The 22,895-nt window shown below is 35.6% G+C and overlaps 1 protein-coding gene across 9 annotated transcripts in view; it reads left to right on the top strand.

Annotated features, from left to right (window-relative positions):
- The window catches only part of MYO9A (myosin IXA), a 279,267-nt gene that overhangs the window by 252,362 nt on the left and 4,010 nt on the right, over positions 1–22,895 (top strand). For all 9 annotated transcript variants that reach the window (XM_061180112.1, XM_061180113.1, XM_061180111.1 and 6 more), the window contains one exon: positions 21,058–21,260. In XM_061180112.1, coding sequence (XP_061036095.1) covers positions 21,058–21,260 — 203 coding nt within the window. The remainder of the gene's footprint in view (positions 1–21,057; positions 21,261–22,895) is intronic.

Raw genomic sequence — 22,895 nt, forward strand, 5'->3', positions numbered from 1 at the left:
TTTGGTTGGATCATTGAAAGGTGAACATTGAAAGCATTGAGGTATCAAATAAATTTCTGCTCTGTGAGCTTTGTTCTCATCAGTCTCTTCCTTTATTACATAAAAACCTATTACAGTTTTTAGCATCCTCCATCATTAGAAATGCTTATTTGCCCATTCCTATCTGTGACTTTGATGGTGTCTTCCTAGACGTAGAAGTATGACTGTTATCTACTCAGCAGTTTTTAGACAGTAGCTGCAAGTAGAAGTATGACTGTTATCTACTCAGCATTTTTTAGACAGTAGCTGCAAGTAGTAGTGAGCAAATTGATGGACTGGTTCTAGACTTAAATAATAATAGTATAATAGATCTCATACCAGGATTTCATACAAAAAAAAGAATGGAGAGATGGAACACCAATATATATGGAAACTAATTGCAAAGACTATCCATCTATGTGTAACCAGTTCATTAAGGATGCCAGTTTGCTGGGATATAAATGTCAGTCAGTTTTGCTTTTTATCTAGTAACTGCCTTCCAACTCTACCATGTCAAAATCCCCTTTCCTACTGGATATCAACTACCTTAACAGCATCTTGTGACTATTCCATAATTTTTAAATGCTCTAGTCTTAGTCCAGTATTTAAGACTTAGTTCTCTTCATATTATCTCTTCATATTATAACGTCAGTCACAGGCTTGATCCAGTACTCATCACTTTCTTCCAGGATAGACTAGACCTTAATCTGGGGCTGAAAACGTTGGGGGTGAGTGAGTGGGTTCTTTTTGTCACACACTTCTGCCCTCCCTCTTTCTTTCCTTTTTTTTAAAATTTCTAAATTCCAGAACATACCTGGCTCCAAGAGTTGGTTTTTTTGTTTTTGTTCTTTTAAATTTTTTATTTATTTATTTATATTTTGTCTGCGTTGGGTCTTCGTTGCTGCGCGTGGGCTTTCTCTAGTTGCGGCGAGTGGGGGCTACTCTTTGTTGTGGTGCGCGGGCCTCTCATTGTGGTGGCTTGTCTTTGTTGCAGAGTATGGGCTCTAGGCATGCAGGCTTCAGTAGTTGTGGCACGTGGGCTCAGTAGTTGTGGCTCGCGGGCTCTAGAGCGCAGGTTCAGTAGTTGTGGCGCACAGGCTTAGTTGCTCCACGGCATGTGGGATCTTCCCAGACCAGGGCTCGAACCCGTGTCCCCTGCCTTGGCAGGTGGATTCTTAACCACTGCACCACCAAGGAAGTCCCTGCCCTCCCTCTTTCTTGTGCTGTTTCTTCCTCTGGTGTTGAAACTGAGAGGAGTGATATAGGAGAGGCAGAATTCTACATGATAATGCCAGTATTGAGGTGACAGTCTTCTTGGTTGTTCAGCACTACTATTCAAGCTCATTGTCAATAGGCTAAATGAAGATAAGTGGTATCTCCAATTGACCCTGCTGACAGTGAGCAGAAGGCTATAGGCATTGGCAGCCCCTTGCTTTGGTTACACCTTCTGGCTAAACCTGACGGATGGCATTCATACCGTGTGACTCTGATATGTATGTCTTTTTTTTGCCTCAAGACTTTACCCAATCAGATCTACCTCCCACGGCCAGTTCTAGGGCCTACAAGCACATTGAGGGAAAGGTTACGTTTTTCATACCTCTTGGTTCCCAAGAACTCAAGGTGGGTAAGTCTTGCCTACCTCTCTATCTGACTCTTCCCACCACACTCTTTCCCCACTTCTCTTTTCCCCTATGCATGTAACAGAGTTGCAAATCAGTAAGTCTTTTGCCTATACAGACAACCAAACGGAATGAAATACCAGTCTCCCTTTCTTTTAGATGAACTCAAACCTTGATTCTTAACCTTCTGGATTCAGTGATGACACTGCCTTTTTCCTATAAGAGGGGAGGGAATATCCTCTCTTCATAAACTCTGTGTTTCCCTGAAATTCCAGTAACCCCTCTTTCTTTTTAGCCTTTTTAGATTTACATTGAGGGAAAGGTGTTAGAATATTGATCACAGTATTGGTTCAAAAAATGAAACTCTCAGTAAGCCCTGAGAGGAGAAGCTGGTACCAACTACTCTTGGCTCCTTAAAGCTAGAAGAAGGGGTACTTAATTATCCTCAGCTTTGGATCTTAGCCACAAGTTTGGAACAAGAGGAAAAATCCCACTTAACATCCTATTGCATATGCATCTAGCTGTAGAAAAGGTGTTAGTCTCAGACTTAAGAACAAGACCGTGTCTAGGACGTATTTGGTATTCATTCAGCATCTAAGGGATTGAATCTAAGAACTGAATCTAGGAAAGAGCAGTGAGTTTTAGGATATTCACTACAAATAAACTAATCAAAGTCAATAGTATTCAGGTCTTCATAGATGAAAAAAATTGCTATTCCGTAATTAAATACAACGGTGACTTTGCTGAAATGAAGAGTGAAATGAATTTTCGAAAAGTATGTTATATTATTGCCAATGTGAAGTCATTTGGGTTGGGTGTTGAAAGATGAATAGTAATTTAACAAATGGTGAGAAGACAGGGGAATGACAATTCCAGAGGCAAAGAAGCACGAAACAGATATCTGTGAATAATGACTGCCTTGTGTAGCTGGAGCTGGGCAGGTGGTGTGGAAGTGGCAGAAGAGTTTGGAAACGTAGACTGGAACCAGATGTGCAGCATTAAGAATTTTGAATTTTCCCTTTTTGAAGGACTTGGGAGCTATGGAAAGGTTTTGAAGTAGGGGAATGTCACCATCATTTCTTTTAGCTGGTAGCATTCTAAAGAAGAATGGATTAGAGATGGGCAAGACTGGCAGCCATATATCAGTTAGGAGACTCTTGACTTGTAAGTAATCATATTTGCCATCACTATAATAGGTTGAATCCTGATCATGTCATTTTGAAAATATGTTTCTGCTACCATGTACTTTCCACAGAATTAGATTTATGGAGCATAATCTTTGACTAGGCTATTCCCAGAGTAGGGTTTCGGAATATGGTATGCTCACAGTCCATCCAGTTATGCCTCTTCTATAACAAATGGGGTTTTTTTGTAACTTATTTTTGTTATAATTCTAAGCATAAGTATTGATTTAGTATTATTTAAGATAATATAATATGAAGAATATAATTTGAAATAAAGTTTACTAATCTATAGAACCCTCACAAATTACCCTCTTGAAAGATGTTACACACAAAGGTTTTCATAGCCAAACAAAGTTTAGGATATAATGTGCAGTACTTCCAAAACTTTTAACTGTGGAGTGCTTTCTTCATGAGTCTAGTTGAACAGGGGTTCTAAAAAAGGCATTTTAAAAACAACATTCTAATTTTTAAAAATAGTATCAGTTGCTATTTTATGTACTTAGTTTGGAATTTTAAATTTGCTGTAAGTCTTTCCAGGATTTTCTTGCTGCGCTCATAGCGGTTGGCAGTACTTATAAATTTTGCGTCATCTAGGCTTATTGAAGAACTTACCTGCATGCCTCTGTTAGAAATTTGCATACCTGCAATTCTGTATCATTGTGGATCTGTGGGGGTAAGCTATGCAACTGACAACACCAAAAGAAGCAAGAAATGCCCTTCCAGAAGTTAAGTATTAATAATTGGAAAGTTAAGAATCTATTGAAATGTGGCAGCTTTGAAGAGCTCCAAAGGAAAAAGATATTCCAAGTGTGGACTTGATTCTAGCAAAGGGTCCTGTCACTTCCTTATGTTAGTGCATGCTGTCTAAGTCTACTGTTCACATTCAGGTGACTTGACATAATAAGAATCAGACCCAGAGAATGAAGATTTTCTGAGAATATAGAAGTGTTCTTACTGTTTCTGGTACTGACCAGAAGGTATTTTTGTAGTGTTAATCTTTTTTTTTTTTTTTTTTAAGATATAATTGACATATAACATTCTTAGTTTTAGGTATAGCACAATGATTTGATATATGTATATATAGTGAAGTGATTATCATAATAAACTTAGCTAGCATTCATCACCACATACAGTTAATAATTTTTTCTTGTGATAAGAATGTGTAGTGTTCTCTTTGATAACACCACAACCAGAAGACCCTTGCTTTTTCTATTCCTCCAGAACCCTCTTTCAGAGATCATGATGGTAAGCAAGAGGCATTACTTGAGGATCCACATGCAGGAAACATGCAGCGCCAGTGGTGAGGAGGATTAGGCACAGGACCTCTTTGGGAGAGTAGGCAAAAGGAGAACAGTATTTGTGCTCTTTTTTGCGAATTGTGAAAGAAGCATCTCTTTTGAAGCCTTGAAATCATCTCTCTCAGATGTGGACAAACGGGAAGAAAAGTTATGTAGGGAATTCTTGTAGATAGAACTCCATAGGAGTGGAAGAACTACAGTAATATCTGGCAAGGGAACGTGACGCTTTTCAAGAGGCCTGAAAATTAGGTTTGGCGGAATAAAAGGCAGAAGTTAGGAAGTAAGGAAATATAAGGATTCTGTGATCTTGGGATGATAGGACTATATGTGAGAGAAGAGAAGGTGAAGATTTACAAACAGCAGAGTGAGTGAGCCAGGTGGGTTGAGTGTTTAGAGAGTAAAAAGTACAGAATACTAGACAAGAATAAATGATGGTGGCTCCCTATGCAATTTTTGCTGCTAGATCTACCAGTTGTATCCTAAAAATCGATTGTTAAATATTTTCATTTCACTCTTATATCTCCTTTTTTAAAAAATTCAGATTTGAAGCTTAATACTAGCTCTTTTTGTATAATGATGTACTCAGTGCTTTTAAAGAAGCTGTTTTCTCACAGAACTTGAAAGAAAAACTATATCATTTTCAAATGACTGGAATTATTTCTTTCTCTTATAGTATATAATATCTTTTAAAATTAGGCATTTGATAAATCTAAGATCTTGTGTTTCTACGTAAAAGACACAGTTACATACTTGTTTCATGCTCATTGTGGAAAAATTTGAACAGTAGGGTAAAGTGCAAAAAGCAGGAAGAAAATCACAGTTTTCTATTAATATTTTAGAATACTTATATTTCCCTTGAACTTTTTCCTTATGTATATGTAGTGAAGTTATGACAGTCCTATGGTATTCATAGTTTTATGTTTCTTTTATTATTTTAGGAAGATTTTTGTAGCGCTAAAACATGAATTCAATTCAGTATTGTAAATCCATTTAATATTTTTAAACTTACAGTTTTACTAAATAAAAATGAGACTACCTACCTTCCATATATGTTTCTTCAGAGGTACTTCTCATTTTAGACTACACTTTAGACACATCTTTTTTTCCTTCCCGTTCTCTTCTGCAGATGAGACCTGTCTTCCTAGCCCCACTCATTGATTCATTTTCATTTATTCTCGTTCATTATTTCAACAAAAATGTAACAGTTCTGTTGTGTTTTAGGCACTTGTGCTAGGTGCTGGAGGTATAGAAATGACAAGATCTCTTCTTTAGATAAATTAACAGTCTAGTAAGCAAAGATATAAATAATTGTAGTTCAGTTTACTATATCTCATCTTGTCTGTTCAGAAAGCTGTAGGGAAGCATAGAGAGCTAGGTGACTTAATACCTGAGAACACTGAATAAACTTCAATGGCTAGAATGTAAGATTTCTTGGTAAGAATGAAGGAAGGGAAGAGTGATAAGATATAATGAATTAGCAAATAAGTTTTTGGGTTCTTAAATTCCAGGATTAGTAGTTTGGATTTGATCTTTTTAGGCCTTGAGAGGCCATCAAAGATTGTCTGAGAGTTTCCTCTTTTAAAAACACTGGACATAAAGTTTCACAGAGGAATTTTACCAACCCTTTAAAAACATAACAATACAATTTAATCTGTTCCAGAGCTGAGAGGGAAAAGGTCTTTTTTTATGAAAAGAGTGTAACATTGGTACTTTTTAACACCCCGCCCAAAAAAGAAAAACTAACAAAAATTTTACACAAAAGTATTAAAGGCAGCAGAGTACAGGATGGGCTCTGGACTAAACTTTTGTGTTTAAATCCCAGCACCAGATTACTAGCTATTGTGACATGGGCAAGTCATTTCATCTCCATGCCTCAGTTTTCTCATGTATAAACTGGAGTTAATAGTACCAGACTCACAGGATTAAATGAGTTTATACTTGTAAAGCCATAGAACAGGACTTGATACACTGAGATATGTATATATTTACACACATATATATATACATATGTGTATATCAATAAAACACTTGATACATAAATTCAGAACTGCCTCATCTGTGAATATTAATCCCAAAATCCCAAGTTAAAATATTAGCAAGCATAGCTCAGTGGCCCATAAATATAAACTTTGACTAAGTGTGATTTAACCCAGGAATGCAAGAATGATTCAATTAGCATAATTCACCATGTTAATTGATCTGTAGGAAAAAAATCATATAATCCTCATAGATATTTAAGAGGCATTTGATATAATTATACAGGTATTATTTTTTTTAATTCTTATTAAAATAGGGATATATCTATAATTCCTTAGCATGATAAAATATATCTATTTTATCCCCCAAACCAGTATCTTGCTTAATGGAGAAACATTGGAAGCTTTCTAATTAAAACTGGGAAAAGGCAAGAATGTCCATTATCCTCACTGTTATTTGACCTTGATCTGGAGGTACTATCTAATGCAATTAGGTAATAAAAAGGAATCAGAGGTATAAAACTTAGAAGAAGAGGTAAAATTATCACTTTTCATTGTGATTGTATATATGCAAAACTCAAGAAAATCAACTAAAAAATAATTAAAATTATAGGGTATCTGAGTACAATTGATAACTTTGATATGTACTACCTATTGGATGATATAATGGAAGAAAAATGCCCATTTTTATTAGCACACACATGCACTCAAAACGGCAACATAAAATACCAAAGAATATACTTAATGAAGAAATGTAGAACAAGAAATGTGGAAGATTTATACAGAGAGAGTCTTAAACCCCAAGAATTACAAAAGAAGATTTGAACAAATAAATGCATTTGGAAAGGAAGACTGAATATATAAAAATGTCAGTTCTTCCTAAATTCATCTATTCATTTATTGTTCTAACACCCAACAGGATGGAGAGAGGATCTGTTGAGACTCACCTAAACTTTCAGACTCATAAGACTACCATGAGCTACACTTGGCATCAGAATCACATAGAAGAATATGGGACAGGAAGCACAGCATGCCAGCAGACAACATAAGGTCTTCCTTTTATGCCAGAGTCGTCGTAGCAAGCCATGCGGCCACGCCACCATCAGGGTGTTAGTTATATCTTTAGTCTCCCAAGTCACAGCTCAAGTGCAAGGAAAAAGAGGTCCACATTTAGTGGTTGCAGATCTGTTCTGCCTTAGAAGTTTCATGCCTCCACAGGAGTCAGTATCTCTCATAAAATTCCAGACGTAGTTTCCAGGGTCCCTGCAAGGGATATGTCTAATTACAGCAGACTCCACACTCAAAGAGTCTAAATATATAGGTTCCAACCAGATATTTATAATTTATCATTCCTTCTTCAGATGCCAATCAGGGTAATTTTTGCCAGAGGCAGTGTTGTCTAGTAACATCATTTACATGCTACCTTTATCAGGTTTCCAGGGTCCTGAGCTAGAACATGGACCAAAGATCAAATTCTCATAGACAAGGAAAGAGTTTTGTAACATTTTACCTACAGATGCAACGTCAATAAAAACAACAAAAGAATATTTGGGGGGACCTTGACAAGATGCTACTAAAATTCATAATAAAAAAATAAGGAAGCAGGAAAACTAAGAAGATCCTTAAAAAAGAAAAAGAAAGGATCATAAACATTAAAGTGAGTGGCATTTCAGAGGTATACTATTCAATAAATGGTGAAGGAAAAAAGGATAGTCATGTGGAGAAAAAAAACAAGAAAAATTAAAATGTTGATCTAAATCAAAGACTAAAAATTTAAAAATAAAAGTGCTAGGAGTATAGTCATCTCTCAGTATCCACAGGGAATACTGTGATAGGGGTTTCAGAACCCCCGCCCCCACAGATACCAAATTTCTAGGATGCTCAAGTTCATTATGTAAAATGGCATAGGGCTTCCCTGGTGGCGCAGTGGTTAAGAATCGGCCTGCCAGTGCAGGGGACATGGGTTCAAGCCCTGGTCCGGGAAGATCCCACATGCCGCGGAGCAACTAAGCCCATGCGCCGCAACTACTGAGCGTGAGCTCTAGCGCCCATGAGCCACAGCTATTGAGCCCATGTGCCACAACTACTGAAGCCCGCATGCCTAGAGCCTGTGCTCTGCAACAAGAGAAGGCACTGCAATGAGAAGCCTGTGCACCACAACGAAGAGTAGCTCCCGCTTGTTGCAACTAGAGAAAGCCCACGCAGCAATGAAGACCCAACGCAGCCAAAAATAAACAAACAAAATAAATAAAGTTCCTGTTTAAAAAAAAATGGCATAGTATTTGCATATAACCTACACACATCCTCCCATTATACTTTTTTATTTGAAGTATAATTGATTTACAATATTCAAGTGTACAGTATACTGATTTGATATTTTTATACATTACAAAATGATCACCACGATAAGTTTAGTTACCATCTGTCACCATAGAAAGTTATTACAATATTATTGACTATATTCCCTATGCTGTACATTACATCCACATGACTTATTTACTTTATAACTGGAAGTTCGTACCTTTTAATCTCCCTCACCTATTTAGCTCATCCCCCTACCCCCTTCCTCTTTGGCAACCACCAGTTTGTTCTTTGTATCTATTAATCTCTTTCTGTTTTGTTATGTTTGTTTGTTTTTTTAGATTCCACATATAAGCAAAATCATGCATTACTTGTCTTTCTGTGTTTGACTTATTTCACGTAGCATAATCTAGGTCCATCCATGTTGTTGCTAATGACAGGATTTCATTCTTTTTTTATGATTGAGTAATATTCCATTGTGTGTGTGTGTATGTGTGTATACGCATACATGCATACCTATATATACTTCATTTTCTTTATCCATTCATCTATCAATGGATACTTAGGTTGCTTTCATATGTGGGCTATTGTAAATAATGCTGCAGTGAACATAGGGGTGTATATATCTTTTCAAATTAGTGTTTTTGTTTTATCTGGATAAATATCCAGGAGTGGAATTGCTAGATCATATGGTAGTTCTATTTTTAATTTTTTGAGGATCCTTCATAAAATCTTCCAGGTACCAATTTACATTCCCACCAACAGTGCACAAGGGTTCCCTTTCCTCCACATCCTCATCAACACTTACATGCTATCTTTTTGATAATAGCCATTCTGACAGGTGTGAGTTGATATCTCATTGTGGTTTTGATTTGCATTTCCTTGATGATAGTGATGTTGAACATCTTTTCATGTGTCTGTTGGCCATCTGTATCTTGTCTTTGGAAAAATGTCTATTGAAGTGCTCTGCACATTTTTTAATTAGGTTTTTTGTCATTTTGAAGTTGAGTTGTATTGAGTTCTTTGTATATTTTTGGATATCAACCCCTTGTTAGATATATCATTTGCAAATATCTTTTCCTCTTAAGTAGGCTGCCTTTTCATTTTGTTGATAACTTCCTTCACTGTGCAGAAGCTTTTTAGTTTGATGTAGTCCCATTTGTTTATTTTTGCTTTTTTTTCACTTGACTAAGGAGACATATCTAAAAAAATATTGCTAACACCAATGTCAAAGAGCATACTGCCTGTGTTTTCTTCTAGGAATTTTATGGTTTCAGGTCTTACATTTAAGTCTTTAATGCATTTTGTGTTTATTTTTGTATATGGTATGAGAAAGTAACCCAGTTTGATTCTTTTGCATGTAGCTGTTCAGTTGTCCCAACACCATTTGTTGAAGAAGCTGTCTTTTCCCCTTGTGTATTCTTGCCTCCTTTGTTGTAGATTAATTAACCATATAAGCATGGGTTTATTTCTGGACACTCTGGTTTCTGTTCCAGTGATCTATGTGTCTGTTTTTGTTCCAGTACCATACTGTTTTGATTACTGTAGCTTTGCAGTATATTTTGAAATCAGGGAGTGTGATACCTCTAGTTTTGTTCTTTCTCAAGATTGGTTTGGCTATTTGGAGTCTTATGTGTTTCCATACACATTTTGGAATTATTTGTTCTGGTTCTGTGAAAAATGCCATTGGTGTTTTGATAGGGATTACATTTAATCTGTAGATTGCCTTGGGTAGTATTTGTGATTTTAACAGTATTAATTCTTCCAATCCATGAACATGGTGTATCTTTCCATTTGTTTGTGTCACCTTCAGTTTCTTTCATTGGTGTCTTTTAGTTTTCCAAGTACAGGTCTTTTATCTCCTTGGTTAGATTTATTCCTAGGTATTTTCTTCTTTTTGATGCAGTTGTAAATGGAATTGTTTTCTTAATTCCTCTTTCTGATAGTTCATTGTTAGTGTATAGAAACGCATCAGATTTCTGTATATTAATTTTGTATCCTGAAACTTTAGTCAATTAATTTATTCTCATATTTTTTCAGTGGTATCTTTAGGATTTTTTTATATGTATGGTATCATGTCATCTGAAAACAGTGACAGTTTTACTTCCTCCTTTGCAATTTGTATTTCTTTTATTTTTCTTGTCTGATTACTGTGGCTAGGACTTCCAATACTGTGTTAAATAAAAGTGATGAGAGTGGGCATCTTTGTCTTGTTTCTGATCTTAGAGGAAATGCTTTCAGCTTTTCACCATTGAGTGTGATGTTAGGTTTGTCATATATGGCCTTTATTATGTTGAGGTTTGTTCTCTCTATACCCACTTTGTTGAGAGTTTTTATCATAAATGGATGTTGAATTTTGTCAAAGCTTTTTCTGCATCTGTTGAGATGATCATAATTTTTATTCTTCAGTTTGTTAATGTGGTGTATCACATTGATTGATTTGTGGGTATTGAACCATCTTTGCATCCCTGGGATAAATCCTACTTGATCATGGTATGATCCTTATAATGTACTGTTGAATTTGGTTTGCTAGTGTTTTGTTAAGGACTTTTATGTCTGTGTTCATCAGTGACATTGGCCTGTAATTATCTTTTTTTGTGGTGTCTTTGGTTTTGACATCAGGGTGATGCTGACCTCATAGAAAGAGTTCAGAAGCATTTCTTCCTCTTCAGTTTTTGGGAATAGTTTGAGAAGGATAGGTGTCCTGCCTACTTTAAATCATCCCTAGATTACTTACCATACCTAATTCAATGTAAATGCTATGTAAATAGTTGTTAGTGCATGGTGGCAAATTCAAGTTTTGTTTTTTGGAATTTTAGGGAAATTTTTTTCAAATATTTTCATTCTGCAGTTGGTTGAATCCAAGAATGCAGAACCTGCAGATACAGAGGGATGTCTTACAGCTCAGGCAACCTAGCTTTGCAGAGCTGTTTACTGCCCTGTATCCTGCGGGCACAAAAGCATTCCACCTCTTCACCTTCACATTGCCAAAACATCCAAGAAGAAGTTTAATTCGGCTGAAAGGGCAATTATGGAAGAGCCCAAGAGGAGATGAAGAAGGTTATCAGATACACCTTTTCTACAAAAGTTGAAACCAATACATAACAGGAGGCAGAAAAGGATAAATCTTTAGGGAAAAAAAATAGGAACAAAAGGGGAAAGGGGAGCAAAAGGAAAACAGACTGAAGTAGCTAACAAAGAAACTAAAAACACCTTAAGATAACAGAGAAACTGAAGCCAAGTGTGATTAAATTAATATAATTTATCAAGTCAGTGGGCCCTGTATTGTACTTCTTGTACAATCCAGTAGAATTTTTTTAATCAGTTTTTTAAATGTGACTTTTTTAGAGCTCTAAAAACATGTGTTTTGGTTTTTTCTTTTCCTCCTAGTATATATATTGAGATTATATACATTGAGATATAGTTGACATATAACATTGTGTAAATTTAAGGTGTACAATGTGATGATTTGATATATATATATAATGAAATTACCACAGTAAGGTTAGTTAACACATCCATTACTTCATCTAGTTACTTATTTCTCTTTTTTTTTTGGTGGTAACAACATTTAAGATCTACTCTCTTAGCAACTTTTAAGCATATAATACAGTATTGTTAACTACAGTCAGTATGCTGTACATTACATCCGCAGAATTTATTCATCTTGTAACTGGAAATTTGTACCCTTTGACCACTATCACCCATTTCCCCCACACCCCAGCCCCTGGCAACCACCGATCTACTCTGTTTCTATGAGTTCAGTTACAAATATGTTTTTTAAGAAGAAGGGAATTCCACCTTCTCCCATTTTGAAAGGGTGAAATCAGTGCTAGTTTATTTTTCTTTACAAAGTGAAAATAGTTAACTCCTCAAAAGCATAGTAATGTCTTAAATTGCTCCTTGATCTTGGCTCTCTGTCGTAACTGTGTTATCTGTGATGTCTTTGGTAGTGGTAATCCAGCTTTTCCTAGTAACTTTGTTAATGAGAGGTTGGAAATTTGAAGATTGTGTATGATATTAAATCGTGGATAAGTGGGACTTTAGACCTAACACTCATCAACATTTGAAAATAATTGTAGTTGAAATCTCGATTTTCAGAATAATTTGTCTCTAGAGTTTAAGCTGGAAAGTCACTGGCATAATTGTTCAGAAAAGGATTACAATATGGCTTTATAGGTTTTTCAGTACTTATATTAACAATTGGGTACACATTGTTCATAAACTATGTGATCAATCAAAACCAATAAAATCCCTATTATGATAGAAAAATATACTGTGATCTTGGAGTAGAGGAGGTTTTTCTATTATATAAAACCATTAAAAGAAAAGTTGATAGGTTCATTGGCATAGTTATCAAGTATTAATGCATGACAAATATGACCATAAGCAAGGCAAAAGGGAAATGATACACGGTAAGAAAATACTTACAACTCATATCACAAAGTCTGATTTTCCCTAGTTAATGAGGAGAAGCCCCTACAAATAAATAGGAGAAAGACCTAGTGGAAAATGAACAAAGGATACTACAAACCACTTCTCAAAGTGTTAACTGCTAACTCTTTCCAGGGAGTACACAAGGTCAAATATTTTTATCATAATGTGAAGAAAATATTTGCCTTTTTCACTCTGTTGACTTTTGCAGTGATGGTAGAAAAACAATTATGGATAAAACCACTGAAAGAGAATATACAGTGAATGTTGCTATAAAAAAAGAAATCCCATTTAAAAAAACTAAATTATGCTTACTATGGAAAAGTATGGAGAATAAAGGATATTATTCCACTCAGGAAATACCTTGCTATATTTGCAGATTTTAAAAGAATCTGTGATATACCAGTTTATGTCCAGTTTTTAACACAGTATTAGCATTTTCCCATGTTTCTAAAAGCTCTATGTAATTAACTTTAAAATTTACTTTCTCTGACCTTGTAAGAGAACTTTGGGCTGTAGGGGTTCCAGCTTTTCCTTAATCTTTATTTAATGCTATCTTAAGAGAGATCAGACCTGTGGAGTTTGATTTTCTTCAGCTCTGTTAAGTAATTCTTAGCTAACCCGTAGTGAAGTACTTTAGGCGGCCAGGTGATGGTATGAATGCCGAACAAAGGCAGCTCTTTTTTTGAATACTGGGAAGTGAATACTAGGAGTAAGCTCAGATTTTTCCAGCTCCCTGAGGCTTTTATATCACATTAAGTTTTAGTTGTTCATTTGGCTTCATTAAAATAGTCAAAACGATATGTAATGAGAAGCTGTCTTGGAATTTATAATGTAATTCTGACCAGTCATAATGGACTTTAACACTGTGCTGATACCAACTCCAAACCCTGTTCTCTGCGTCCATTCCACAATGCTATCTTTTCCGTAGTCATCCTCTATTAAATTTGCAGACTGACAGTTTGTTTTGAGGGCCTTTTTCTTAACATATTCTTTACTTCTTGCTCTCAGAACTAAAAGTGGAATAGCAGTCTTGTCACCCTCCTACTATTCATCCTGTTGCATGTTTTAGAGGGCATGAGCTTGGAAGAGTCAGTCTGAATGCCCTTAGAACTACCTTCTACTTTCACCTTACCATTTGGGCTAGCTCAGCAGTTTTGGTTTCTGAGACAGCATGTCTTCCTTTCTTCTTCCCAAAATCAACTCAGAAATCTGTCAGTTTATTGTCCCATTGTATTCAAAAGATAGTAGTATATTTGCATAAATAGTTAACTTTGAAGAGGAGCTCTTACTTGTTGAGAAATACAACACATTAAAAAAAAAAGCACAGAAACATACATCTGCATCTTAATGAATTATGAAGTAAACATCCACATACCAACCTCAGGTCAAGAAATAGAACATTGCCAGCACCCCCAGAAGCTCTTCTCTTTCTCTTTCCAGTTGCAATCCTTTCTCTCCCCCAAAGGTAAGCAATAACTTGAGTTTTATGTTAATCACTTACTCTGTTTTCTTTGTTGTTTTCCCACTAAAGTATGTACCCCTGAGCACTATAGTTTTGTCTGTTTTTGAGCTTTATATAAATGGAATCATATAATAGGTATTATTTTATATCTGACTTATTTCACTCAACCTTATGTGTGTAAGACTTATCCATATTATTGTGCTTCATTGTAGCTCATATATGTTACTGTATAGTATTCCAGTATATACGTATACCACAGTTTATCCATTCTAGTATTGATGGACATTTGGCTTGTGTTTGGGGAGTTAATGAATAACGCTGCTATGAACATTCTGATACATGTAGTTTGGATGGACACATGGATGTATTTTTGTGGGGGTTATATAAGAGTGGAATTACTGAGTCACAGGCTATATATATCTTCAACCTGAGTACATAATGCCAAACTTTTTTTCCAAAATGGTTGTACTTCACTAGCAGTGTATGAGAGTTCCCAATTGCTCCACTTCCTCCCCAGCACTTATATTGCCAGATTCCTTAATTTTAACCATTTTAGTGGATGTATCATTGGGGTCTTATTTTAAATTTCTGTGTTGTGACTCTAATGTGCTTAAGCACCTTTTCTTAAGTATGTTGGCAGTTTGGATATGCTCTTTTGTGAAGGACCTGTTCAGAACTCTTGCCCATTTTTCTAATCGGGTTGTCTGTCTTTCTCTCATCTGTAGGAGTTCTTTATGAATTCTGGATACATACCCTTTATTGGTTACTTCTGTTGCAGCTTTCTTCTTCCAGGCTTAAAGGTGTCTTTTGATGAACAGGATGTTCTTAATTGTAATGTAGGCTAACTTACCAGTCTTTTCCTTTAGACTAGTACTTTTAGGGTCATGTTTAAGAAGTTTTTTACTACCTGAAGTTATGAAGATAATCTTTATTATCTTCTAAAAGCTTTATTGTTTTGCCTTTCATATTTAGCTATATAATCCACCTGGAAACAATTTTTGTATGTGGTATAGTGTAGGGAGTGGTCTTTATGTTTCCACATGGATATCCAGTTTTTCCAGCACTGTTTATTTAAAAAAGCATCCTTTCCATACTGCTCTGAAGTTCCCCTTTTGTGATAAATCAAGAGTCTATATATGTGTGGCTCTCTTTCTAGGTTCTCTATTTTGACTATCTTTGTACCAGCACCACTATTTTAATTACTATAGCTTTCTAAAAATATCTGCTAGAACAAGTCATCCTACCTCCCTCTTCAATAGTGTTTTGACTATTCTTGGCTCTGTATACAGTATTGCCACATAAATTATAGAATCAGCTTCACAAAAATTGTCTTGGGATTTTTATTGAGATTGCATTGAATTTAGAGATCACTTTAGGGAGAATTGATATTTTTACAATATTGATTGTTCCCATCCGTGAACATGATATATCTCTCCATTCATGTAGATCATTAATTCCTCTCAAAATTGTTTTATAGTTTTGTATATAGATATCTTACACATCTTTTGAATTACTTGAATTGTTACTAGGATTTTAATAATTTTAATACAATTATAAATGTTATTTTAAAATTTTTGTATTCTATTTGTTGCTTGTTAAATAAAAATACAATTGATTTTGGTATTTTTCCACTTATTCTAACAATTTTTCTGTGCATTCCTTTGGATTTCCTACCTCTACAGTCATATTGTTCATGAATAATGATAGTTTCATTTGTTCTTTCATAATCCTTCTGCCTTTTATTTCTTTTTCTTACGCTAGCTAGAACCTTCAATGCTATGTTGAAAGGAAGTGGTCATAGGGATCATTCCTGGCATGTTCCCAGTCTCAAAGGGAAAGCTTTCAGCCTTTTACCACTAAGTATGATGTTTGCTATAGAATTCTTATAGATGCTTGATGAGATTAAATATGTTCCCTTCTATTCCTGGTTTTCTAAGAGTTGTAATTGTGATTTAATATTGAATTTTATGAAATGCCTTTACTGCATGTATTGAGGTGTGCATGAGACTTTTAAATTTTATTGTTATGACATTTTACAATGAGTAAATTTCTGAATGTTAAATCATTATACTAGTGCAATAAATCCAACTTAGTCATGATGTAATATTCTCCTTATATATTGCTTGATTTGATTTATAGTATGTTGTTTAGAATTTTTACACCCCTGTTTATGACTAAAATTATCCTATAATAGACTTTCCTTTTAATGTCCTTATGTTTTGGTATCAAGCTTATGCTGGCCTCTAAGAATGAGTTGGAGAGTAGCCCTTATTTCTAATTCTGTGGAAGAATTTGTGCGTTATTTCATCTTGTTTACTAGTGAAATCATGTAGGCTTCCAGTTTTCTCTCTGTAAAGGTTTTATTTATAGATTCAGTTTATAAGATTAATCACATTTTTTATTTTTTGACAGTATTAATTACTTGGATTTTTGTAGAAATTTCTCCACTTTGTATAAAATTTCAGATTTATTGACATAAAGTTGTTCATAGTAGCCTCTTATCCTTTTCATGTCTACTAGATTTTTAGTGATGTCCCCTTTTCATTCCCGCCTTTGGTTATTTGTAAATTCTTTTTCTCTTACCAATTTTGCCAGAGTTTAAAATCTTTTGTTAGTCTTTTCAAAGAGCTACATTTTGGCTTTGGTCCTCTTTTTTCTAATGTTTGTTTACTGTTTATTTTCTTTTTTCTCCTTGGGTTTATTTTGTTGTTCTTTATCTAGTTTCCTGAAATAGATACTTACCTCTTTAGTTTTTAACCTTTCTTTTTTTCTAATATATGCATATAAGGCTATAACTTTAATATAGGCAGAGTTAAACTGTATCCCATAGATTTTGATATTACTGTTTAGTTCAAAGAATTTTAAAATTTTCATTGTGATTTCTTCTTGGCTGGGCTATGGGTGTTTAGAAGTCTTCTTTCTTTTTTTTTTTTATTTTATTCAAGTATATTTGATTTACAGTGTGTTAATTTCTGCTGTACAGCAAAGTGACTCATTTATACATATATATACATTCTTTTCATATTCTTTTCCATTATGGTTTATCACAGGATATTGAATATAGTTCCCTGTGCTATACAGTAGGACCGTGTTGTTTATCCATTTTATATATAATATTGATAGTTTGCATCTGCTAATCCAAAATTCCCAATCCATCTCTCCCTTACCTCCCTCCACCTTGGCAACCACAAGTCTGTTCTCTATGTCTGTGAGTCTGTTTCTGTTTCATAGATAAGTTCATTTGTGTCATATTTTAGATTCCACATATAAGTGATATCATATGGTATTTGTCTTTCTCTTTCTGACTTGCTTCACTTAGTATGATAATGTCTAGGTCCATCCATGTTGCTGCAAATGTCATTATTTCATATATGTACCATATCTTCTTTATTCATAGAAGTCTATTTCTTAAATTCTGCATACATAGGGATTTTTAGTTTTCTCTTTGTAACTGCACTACCAGAAAACTTATTTTAAATTAATTTAAAGGTCAGATAAACTATTTGAACCCTTGGAAATGTATTGTCTTGCTGTATGTGCTTTAAAATAATGAGTATTCTGTAGTTAGATCGTGAATTCTATGTATGTCTATTATATCACTTATGTTTATTAAGTTGTTCAGTTCTATGACTTTACTGATTGGTGTGTACACACTTGTTTTCTCTGTGCTGACATGGTAAGTCTTTTACGCCAATCTTTTTACTTTCAGCCTTTCTGAATTCTGAATGTTTTATATGCGTGCTTTGTAAACTTAATATAGTTGGGTTTTCTTTTTTTAATACAGTCTGATAATCTTCAGATTTTAACTAGAGCATTTAATCTACTTAATTTAATGTAATCACTGATATATTTGGATTTAAATCTACTATTTTATTTTGTGCTTTCAATTTTTCTTACCTGACAGATGTTTCTTTTCTTTCTTGCTTTTTTTGGTTCATTCTTGCCTTTTTCTTTTGGCTACTTTCTATTATTCCATTTTTTTCCTTTGTTAGTTTTGAAGTTGTATACTTTTTTACTCTTCTTTTAGTAGTCAACCTAAAGATTACAACATAAATTTGTGGTTTATCAAAGTCTGTTAATTGGTACTTTTATTTTTTTCCCAGATAATGCAAGGACTTTAATATGCTTTAGCTATTATATGATGTAGTTGATGTTGTTGTTATGTTTTTAATTACCTGTGTATTTTAAATTCAACACATTATTCTTATGTTTTATGCAAATTCTTTTAGACTTACATATTTACCGTTTTCATTGCTCTTCATTTCTTCCTCCCTGACTTTTCTTCTTGGGTCATTTTCTGTCTGCCCTTCCTTTAGTGCAGATCTGCTGGTGACAGATTTCCTGTCTTAGTATGTCTGAAAATGTCTTTATTTCAACTTCATTCTTGAAGTTTGTTTTTGTGATGTATAGAATTCTAGATTGGCAGTTACTTTTTCCTTTCATCTCTTGAAAATACCATTTATTGTTTTCTGACTTACATTGTTTCTGTTGAAAAGTAAGCTTTGAATCAAATAGTTGCTTCTTTGTTGCAGGTACTTTTTTTTTTTTTTTTTTTGACTGCTTTTAAGATTTTCTCTTGCTTTTAATTTTTAGCAGCTGTCTCTAGATATGGACTTCTTTTTATTTATCTTTTCTAGAGGTCAAAGGCTTTCTTTAGTCAGTAGGTTGACATCTTTAATTAGTTTTGAAAAATGTTCTGCCATTATCTTTTTGTTATTTCTTCTACAGGATCTCTCTTCTCTCCTGGTAATCTTTTTATATATGGTAGATCTTTTTATTGTGTTCTTCTATCAACTTTTCTGAATTTTTCTAGAAAATTTTTTGTTTTGTTTTGTTTTCTCTGCTTGATTCTTTGTATTTTCTTCTGACCTAACTTCTGGTCCACTAATTCAACTGTGTCTTTCTGTCTCTTTCAGCATGGTTATTTTAAGTCTGTTCTGAGAGCAACAATATCTGGTGTCATTGAAGGTTTCTGTTGTTTTTACTGGTTTTCATTTACATTGTCTTGTCTCCTTTTGTGCTTGGTTGCCTTTTATTGTGTGTGAGACATAGTATTTTTAAAAATTATTTGTAAAAATATTTTGAAACCTGAGATGATGTTACTTTCCTCCAGATAGTGTTTTCATTTCTTCTGCCAGGTCCTAGGGCACTAGCAAACTGGGGTTACTTTAATCCAGTTTTAGGGATTACAGTTTTCTGAACCATTCAAGTGACTTGAAGCTAGGCTGCAGTATCTGCAAGGACCGTAATAATTTCAATTTACGTGTATATCTAGGATGCAAACCTTAGGGGTCCCAGCATCAGGCATGGATGGGGATGGAGCCCACACTCAAACCAGACTGCAACCCACACCCTTGCCTGGGTCTGGACTATTATTCTTTACCCCAGGGGTTGGCAAACTTTTTCTGTAAAGGACCAGAGAGTAAATACTTGAGGCGTTGTGGACCATACAATCTCTTGCAACCATCAGTGCTATCATTATTCTGCAGAAGAGCCATAGACAGTGCGTGAATTAATGAGCATGAAGGCATTTCAGTAAAGCTTTATTTACAAAATCAGGCACAAGGACAGATTTGGCTCAGGGGCCATAATTTGCTGACTCCTGCTGTAGTCTGTCAAAAGCTCTGCTCAGACTCTCATCCACCTCTTCTTAAATTTAAATTAGCCCTGAATGCTGGGCTAGCCTCTTCGTGGTCTACCTTGTTAGCTCTCTGGTGCCTTCAAGAATATGTTGGGTTTTTTATGTTTGGTCCAGTTGTTCTCAGCAGGAGGTTTAATTTTAAATACCTAGTCTGCCATTATCAGAAGCGAAAGTTCTGTGCAAGGTAACCAATTAAAACAATGAGTTTTTTTCCCCCTCTGATCTCAAGAAAGAAGTTTCTTGAGTTGTTCTTAGAGAATATCTCTCACTAACACCCTGTAATATATAAATGACTTTTTAAAAAAAATAAAACTGAGTTTTAGGACCTGTTTCTATAGTCTTCCTAGAGAGATTGTATATTCCAGGGTTAAAGTTATAGAGCAGTGTTGTCCATCAGAACTTTCTTCGATGATGGAAATGTTCTACATCTGCCCTGTTCAATATGGTGGTCACTAGCCACCTGTGGCTGTTGAGCTTTTGAAATCTGGCTAGTGTGAATGCAGAACTAAATTTTTACTTCTATTTAATTTTTTAAAAAATTTTATTGGAGTATAGTTGATTTACAATGTTGTGTTAGTTTCAGGTGTACAGCAAAGTAAATCAGTTATACATATACGTATATCCACTTTTTTAGATTCTTTTCCCATGCAGGCCATTACAGAGTATTGAGTAGAGTTCCCTGTGCTATACAGGAGGTCCTTATTAGTTATCTGTTTTATATATAGTAGTGTGTACATGTCAATCCTAATCTCCCAATTTATCCCTCCCCCCCCAACCCCCCATTTTATTTTAATTAATTAATTTAAATAGCCATGTGTGGATATTTAGTTTGGAGGGGATGCAGCTTAGATTAAAAGAAGAATCTTGTCTCAGTACACAGTGTGTTCTTACACTCCCACCCACCAACGTACCCATTTTCCAGTGCTCTTGCAAGAAAATGCTTAACCTAAATGTGTTCGATGGATGGTATCTCACTAAATATCTTAGGTCTCACAGAATGTTCCTGCTTATTCCTACCGTTCACCAGGTGTGATGGAAGTAGTACACTTGTTATCCTAACTGGGCCAAGTAAAACTGATCAGTCACTCAATTTACCTTTTAACATGTATTTTTCTTTGCAGGGGAAGGGGCGTCTTCGTCGAGGGAACTATCCATGCCCATCCTCTCCTGTTGTAGTTCGGTTGCCCTCCATGTCTGATGTCCCAGAAGAGACCTTGACTAGTGAGGCAGCGCTGGAGGCTGACATCACAGAACAGCAGCAAGCAGCTATGCAGCAGGAGGAGAGAGTCCTGACTGAGCAGATTGAGAACCTGCAGAAAGAAAAGTGAGTTTCCAGGGGGAAAGGGAGCAACTAGTTATCTGTTTTCATTTCCTTCCTTCTGTCCTTTTTTTATTCTTCCTTATTGTGAGTCAAGCACTAGGTTAGGTGATACAGGGGATGTGGAGATGACAAAGACATGTTGCCTGTACTCAGGTAGCAGTGTGAAAGTTGTCACCTCAAGGAAGGATGCTCTGTGAGCTGGGAGACCAAACTGAAGCTGCTACAGTGATGATTCTGGAGATGCTGACTGGGACAGGGTGTGTCAGTCTTAGCCAAGATCCCTAACAGGTCACCAGCCTTGGTAAACAGATTTGTCTTAAAAAGGAGGAATAAGGATTCCCAGGCTAAGATTATTCAGAACTCCATAAAGGAAGGTTATTATCTGAAGATCAATATAGCCATGGGGCCAGCAACTGGCTGGTCAGGGTAAGGCAGCAACTCCAGTGGGTGCTGGGACACTGGGTAAGGAAATTGGTTGCAATTTAGGCGACAGCTAAGCCGCTCTGTGACCTCTACCATCACTGGAGCAGGAGTGGGTAACACTACATCTTGGGGATAATGTGAACATCCCATGGTTCTCCCTGAAGGTACTGTGTAGTGGTTTTGGTTGACAATGATGACTCCTATGTTTTAAGGGGATTTTTGTTCCTGAGTTCCCAGGATCCCAGAATCCTAGGTCTGAGAGCTTGATTCATGAGAGGTTATGAGTCTGTTAAAGTACTTTTTGCCTGTCAGGATTGAATCTCGAATTTGAGCAAGCTAAAAAAGGCAGCTAGGGCTCAGGTGTGCTGAACATGGTAAGGCAAAAGTGGTCTACTTTGACCAGGGGCTAGCTATTTGATATAAAAATGATCTGAAAAGAGGACCTAATTCAGCTTTGATGAAAATGGCATTGGAAGTATTGAAGGGTGAATAGGAATTTGCTAGGAGGGTGAAAAGTCTTTCCAGAGAAAGGAAAACGTATGAGCCTAGTCTTAGAGGTGTGAATGCACACTGCTTATGGCAGTTGTAAATGCAGCAATGAGTTGCTGGTGAGACTGTCCTTGAAAAGATTGTCCATGAATCTCAAGCTAGATGTTGGAGGTATTAAAGGATGAATAATTTAAAGCTAGGTAGAGTGGAAGAGAAGCTACGAGGGCTCTGAAAGGGAGGAGACTTGATGAAAAACGGAGTTACAGTTGGAAGGATAAGGAGATTGTGGACAGAGTGGAGGATTGGATTGACAAACTCTAGGATCTGCCCATTGGAGAAAATTGCCTATATAAAGTGGAGGAGAGGTTGTTAGGAGTTGCAGACGTAAAGGAACTTTGGTTTTAGGGTATTAATGTGAGCTTTCACAAAGATGTGGATTGAAATAGATCAGGGTGGTATCAGGCAGTAGTGAGAAAGCGAGATTAGGAGCCAAGTACCAAAGACTTCAGGGAATGAGGGGGCATGACTGAGAGGTAGGTGGGTGATTGATGAGGAGGAGTAGAGAATACTCTTAAGTGGAGATGGCAAAGGCTTCAAAGGACAGAAAAGGTCAATCAGTGTTTTACTTCATCTAGGAGATCTAGAGGTCTCTCCTTGGTCAAGGTAGAGGATATGGTCTGTAACCAGCGAATAAAATTTTGTAGAAAATAGTTTAAACGCTGGAAG

The sequence above is a fragment of the Eubalaena glacialis genome, chromosome 2 (assembly GCF_028564815.1).
Source record: "Eubalaena glacialis isolate mEubGla1 chromosome 2, mEubGla1.1.hap2.+ XY, whole genome shotgun sequence".
NCBI lineage: Eukaryota > Metazoa > Chordata > Mammalia > Artiodactyla > Balaenidae > Eubalaena > Eubalaena glacialis.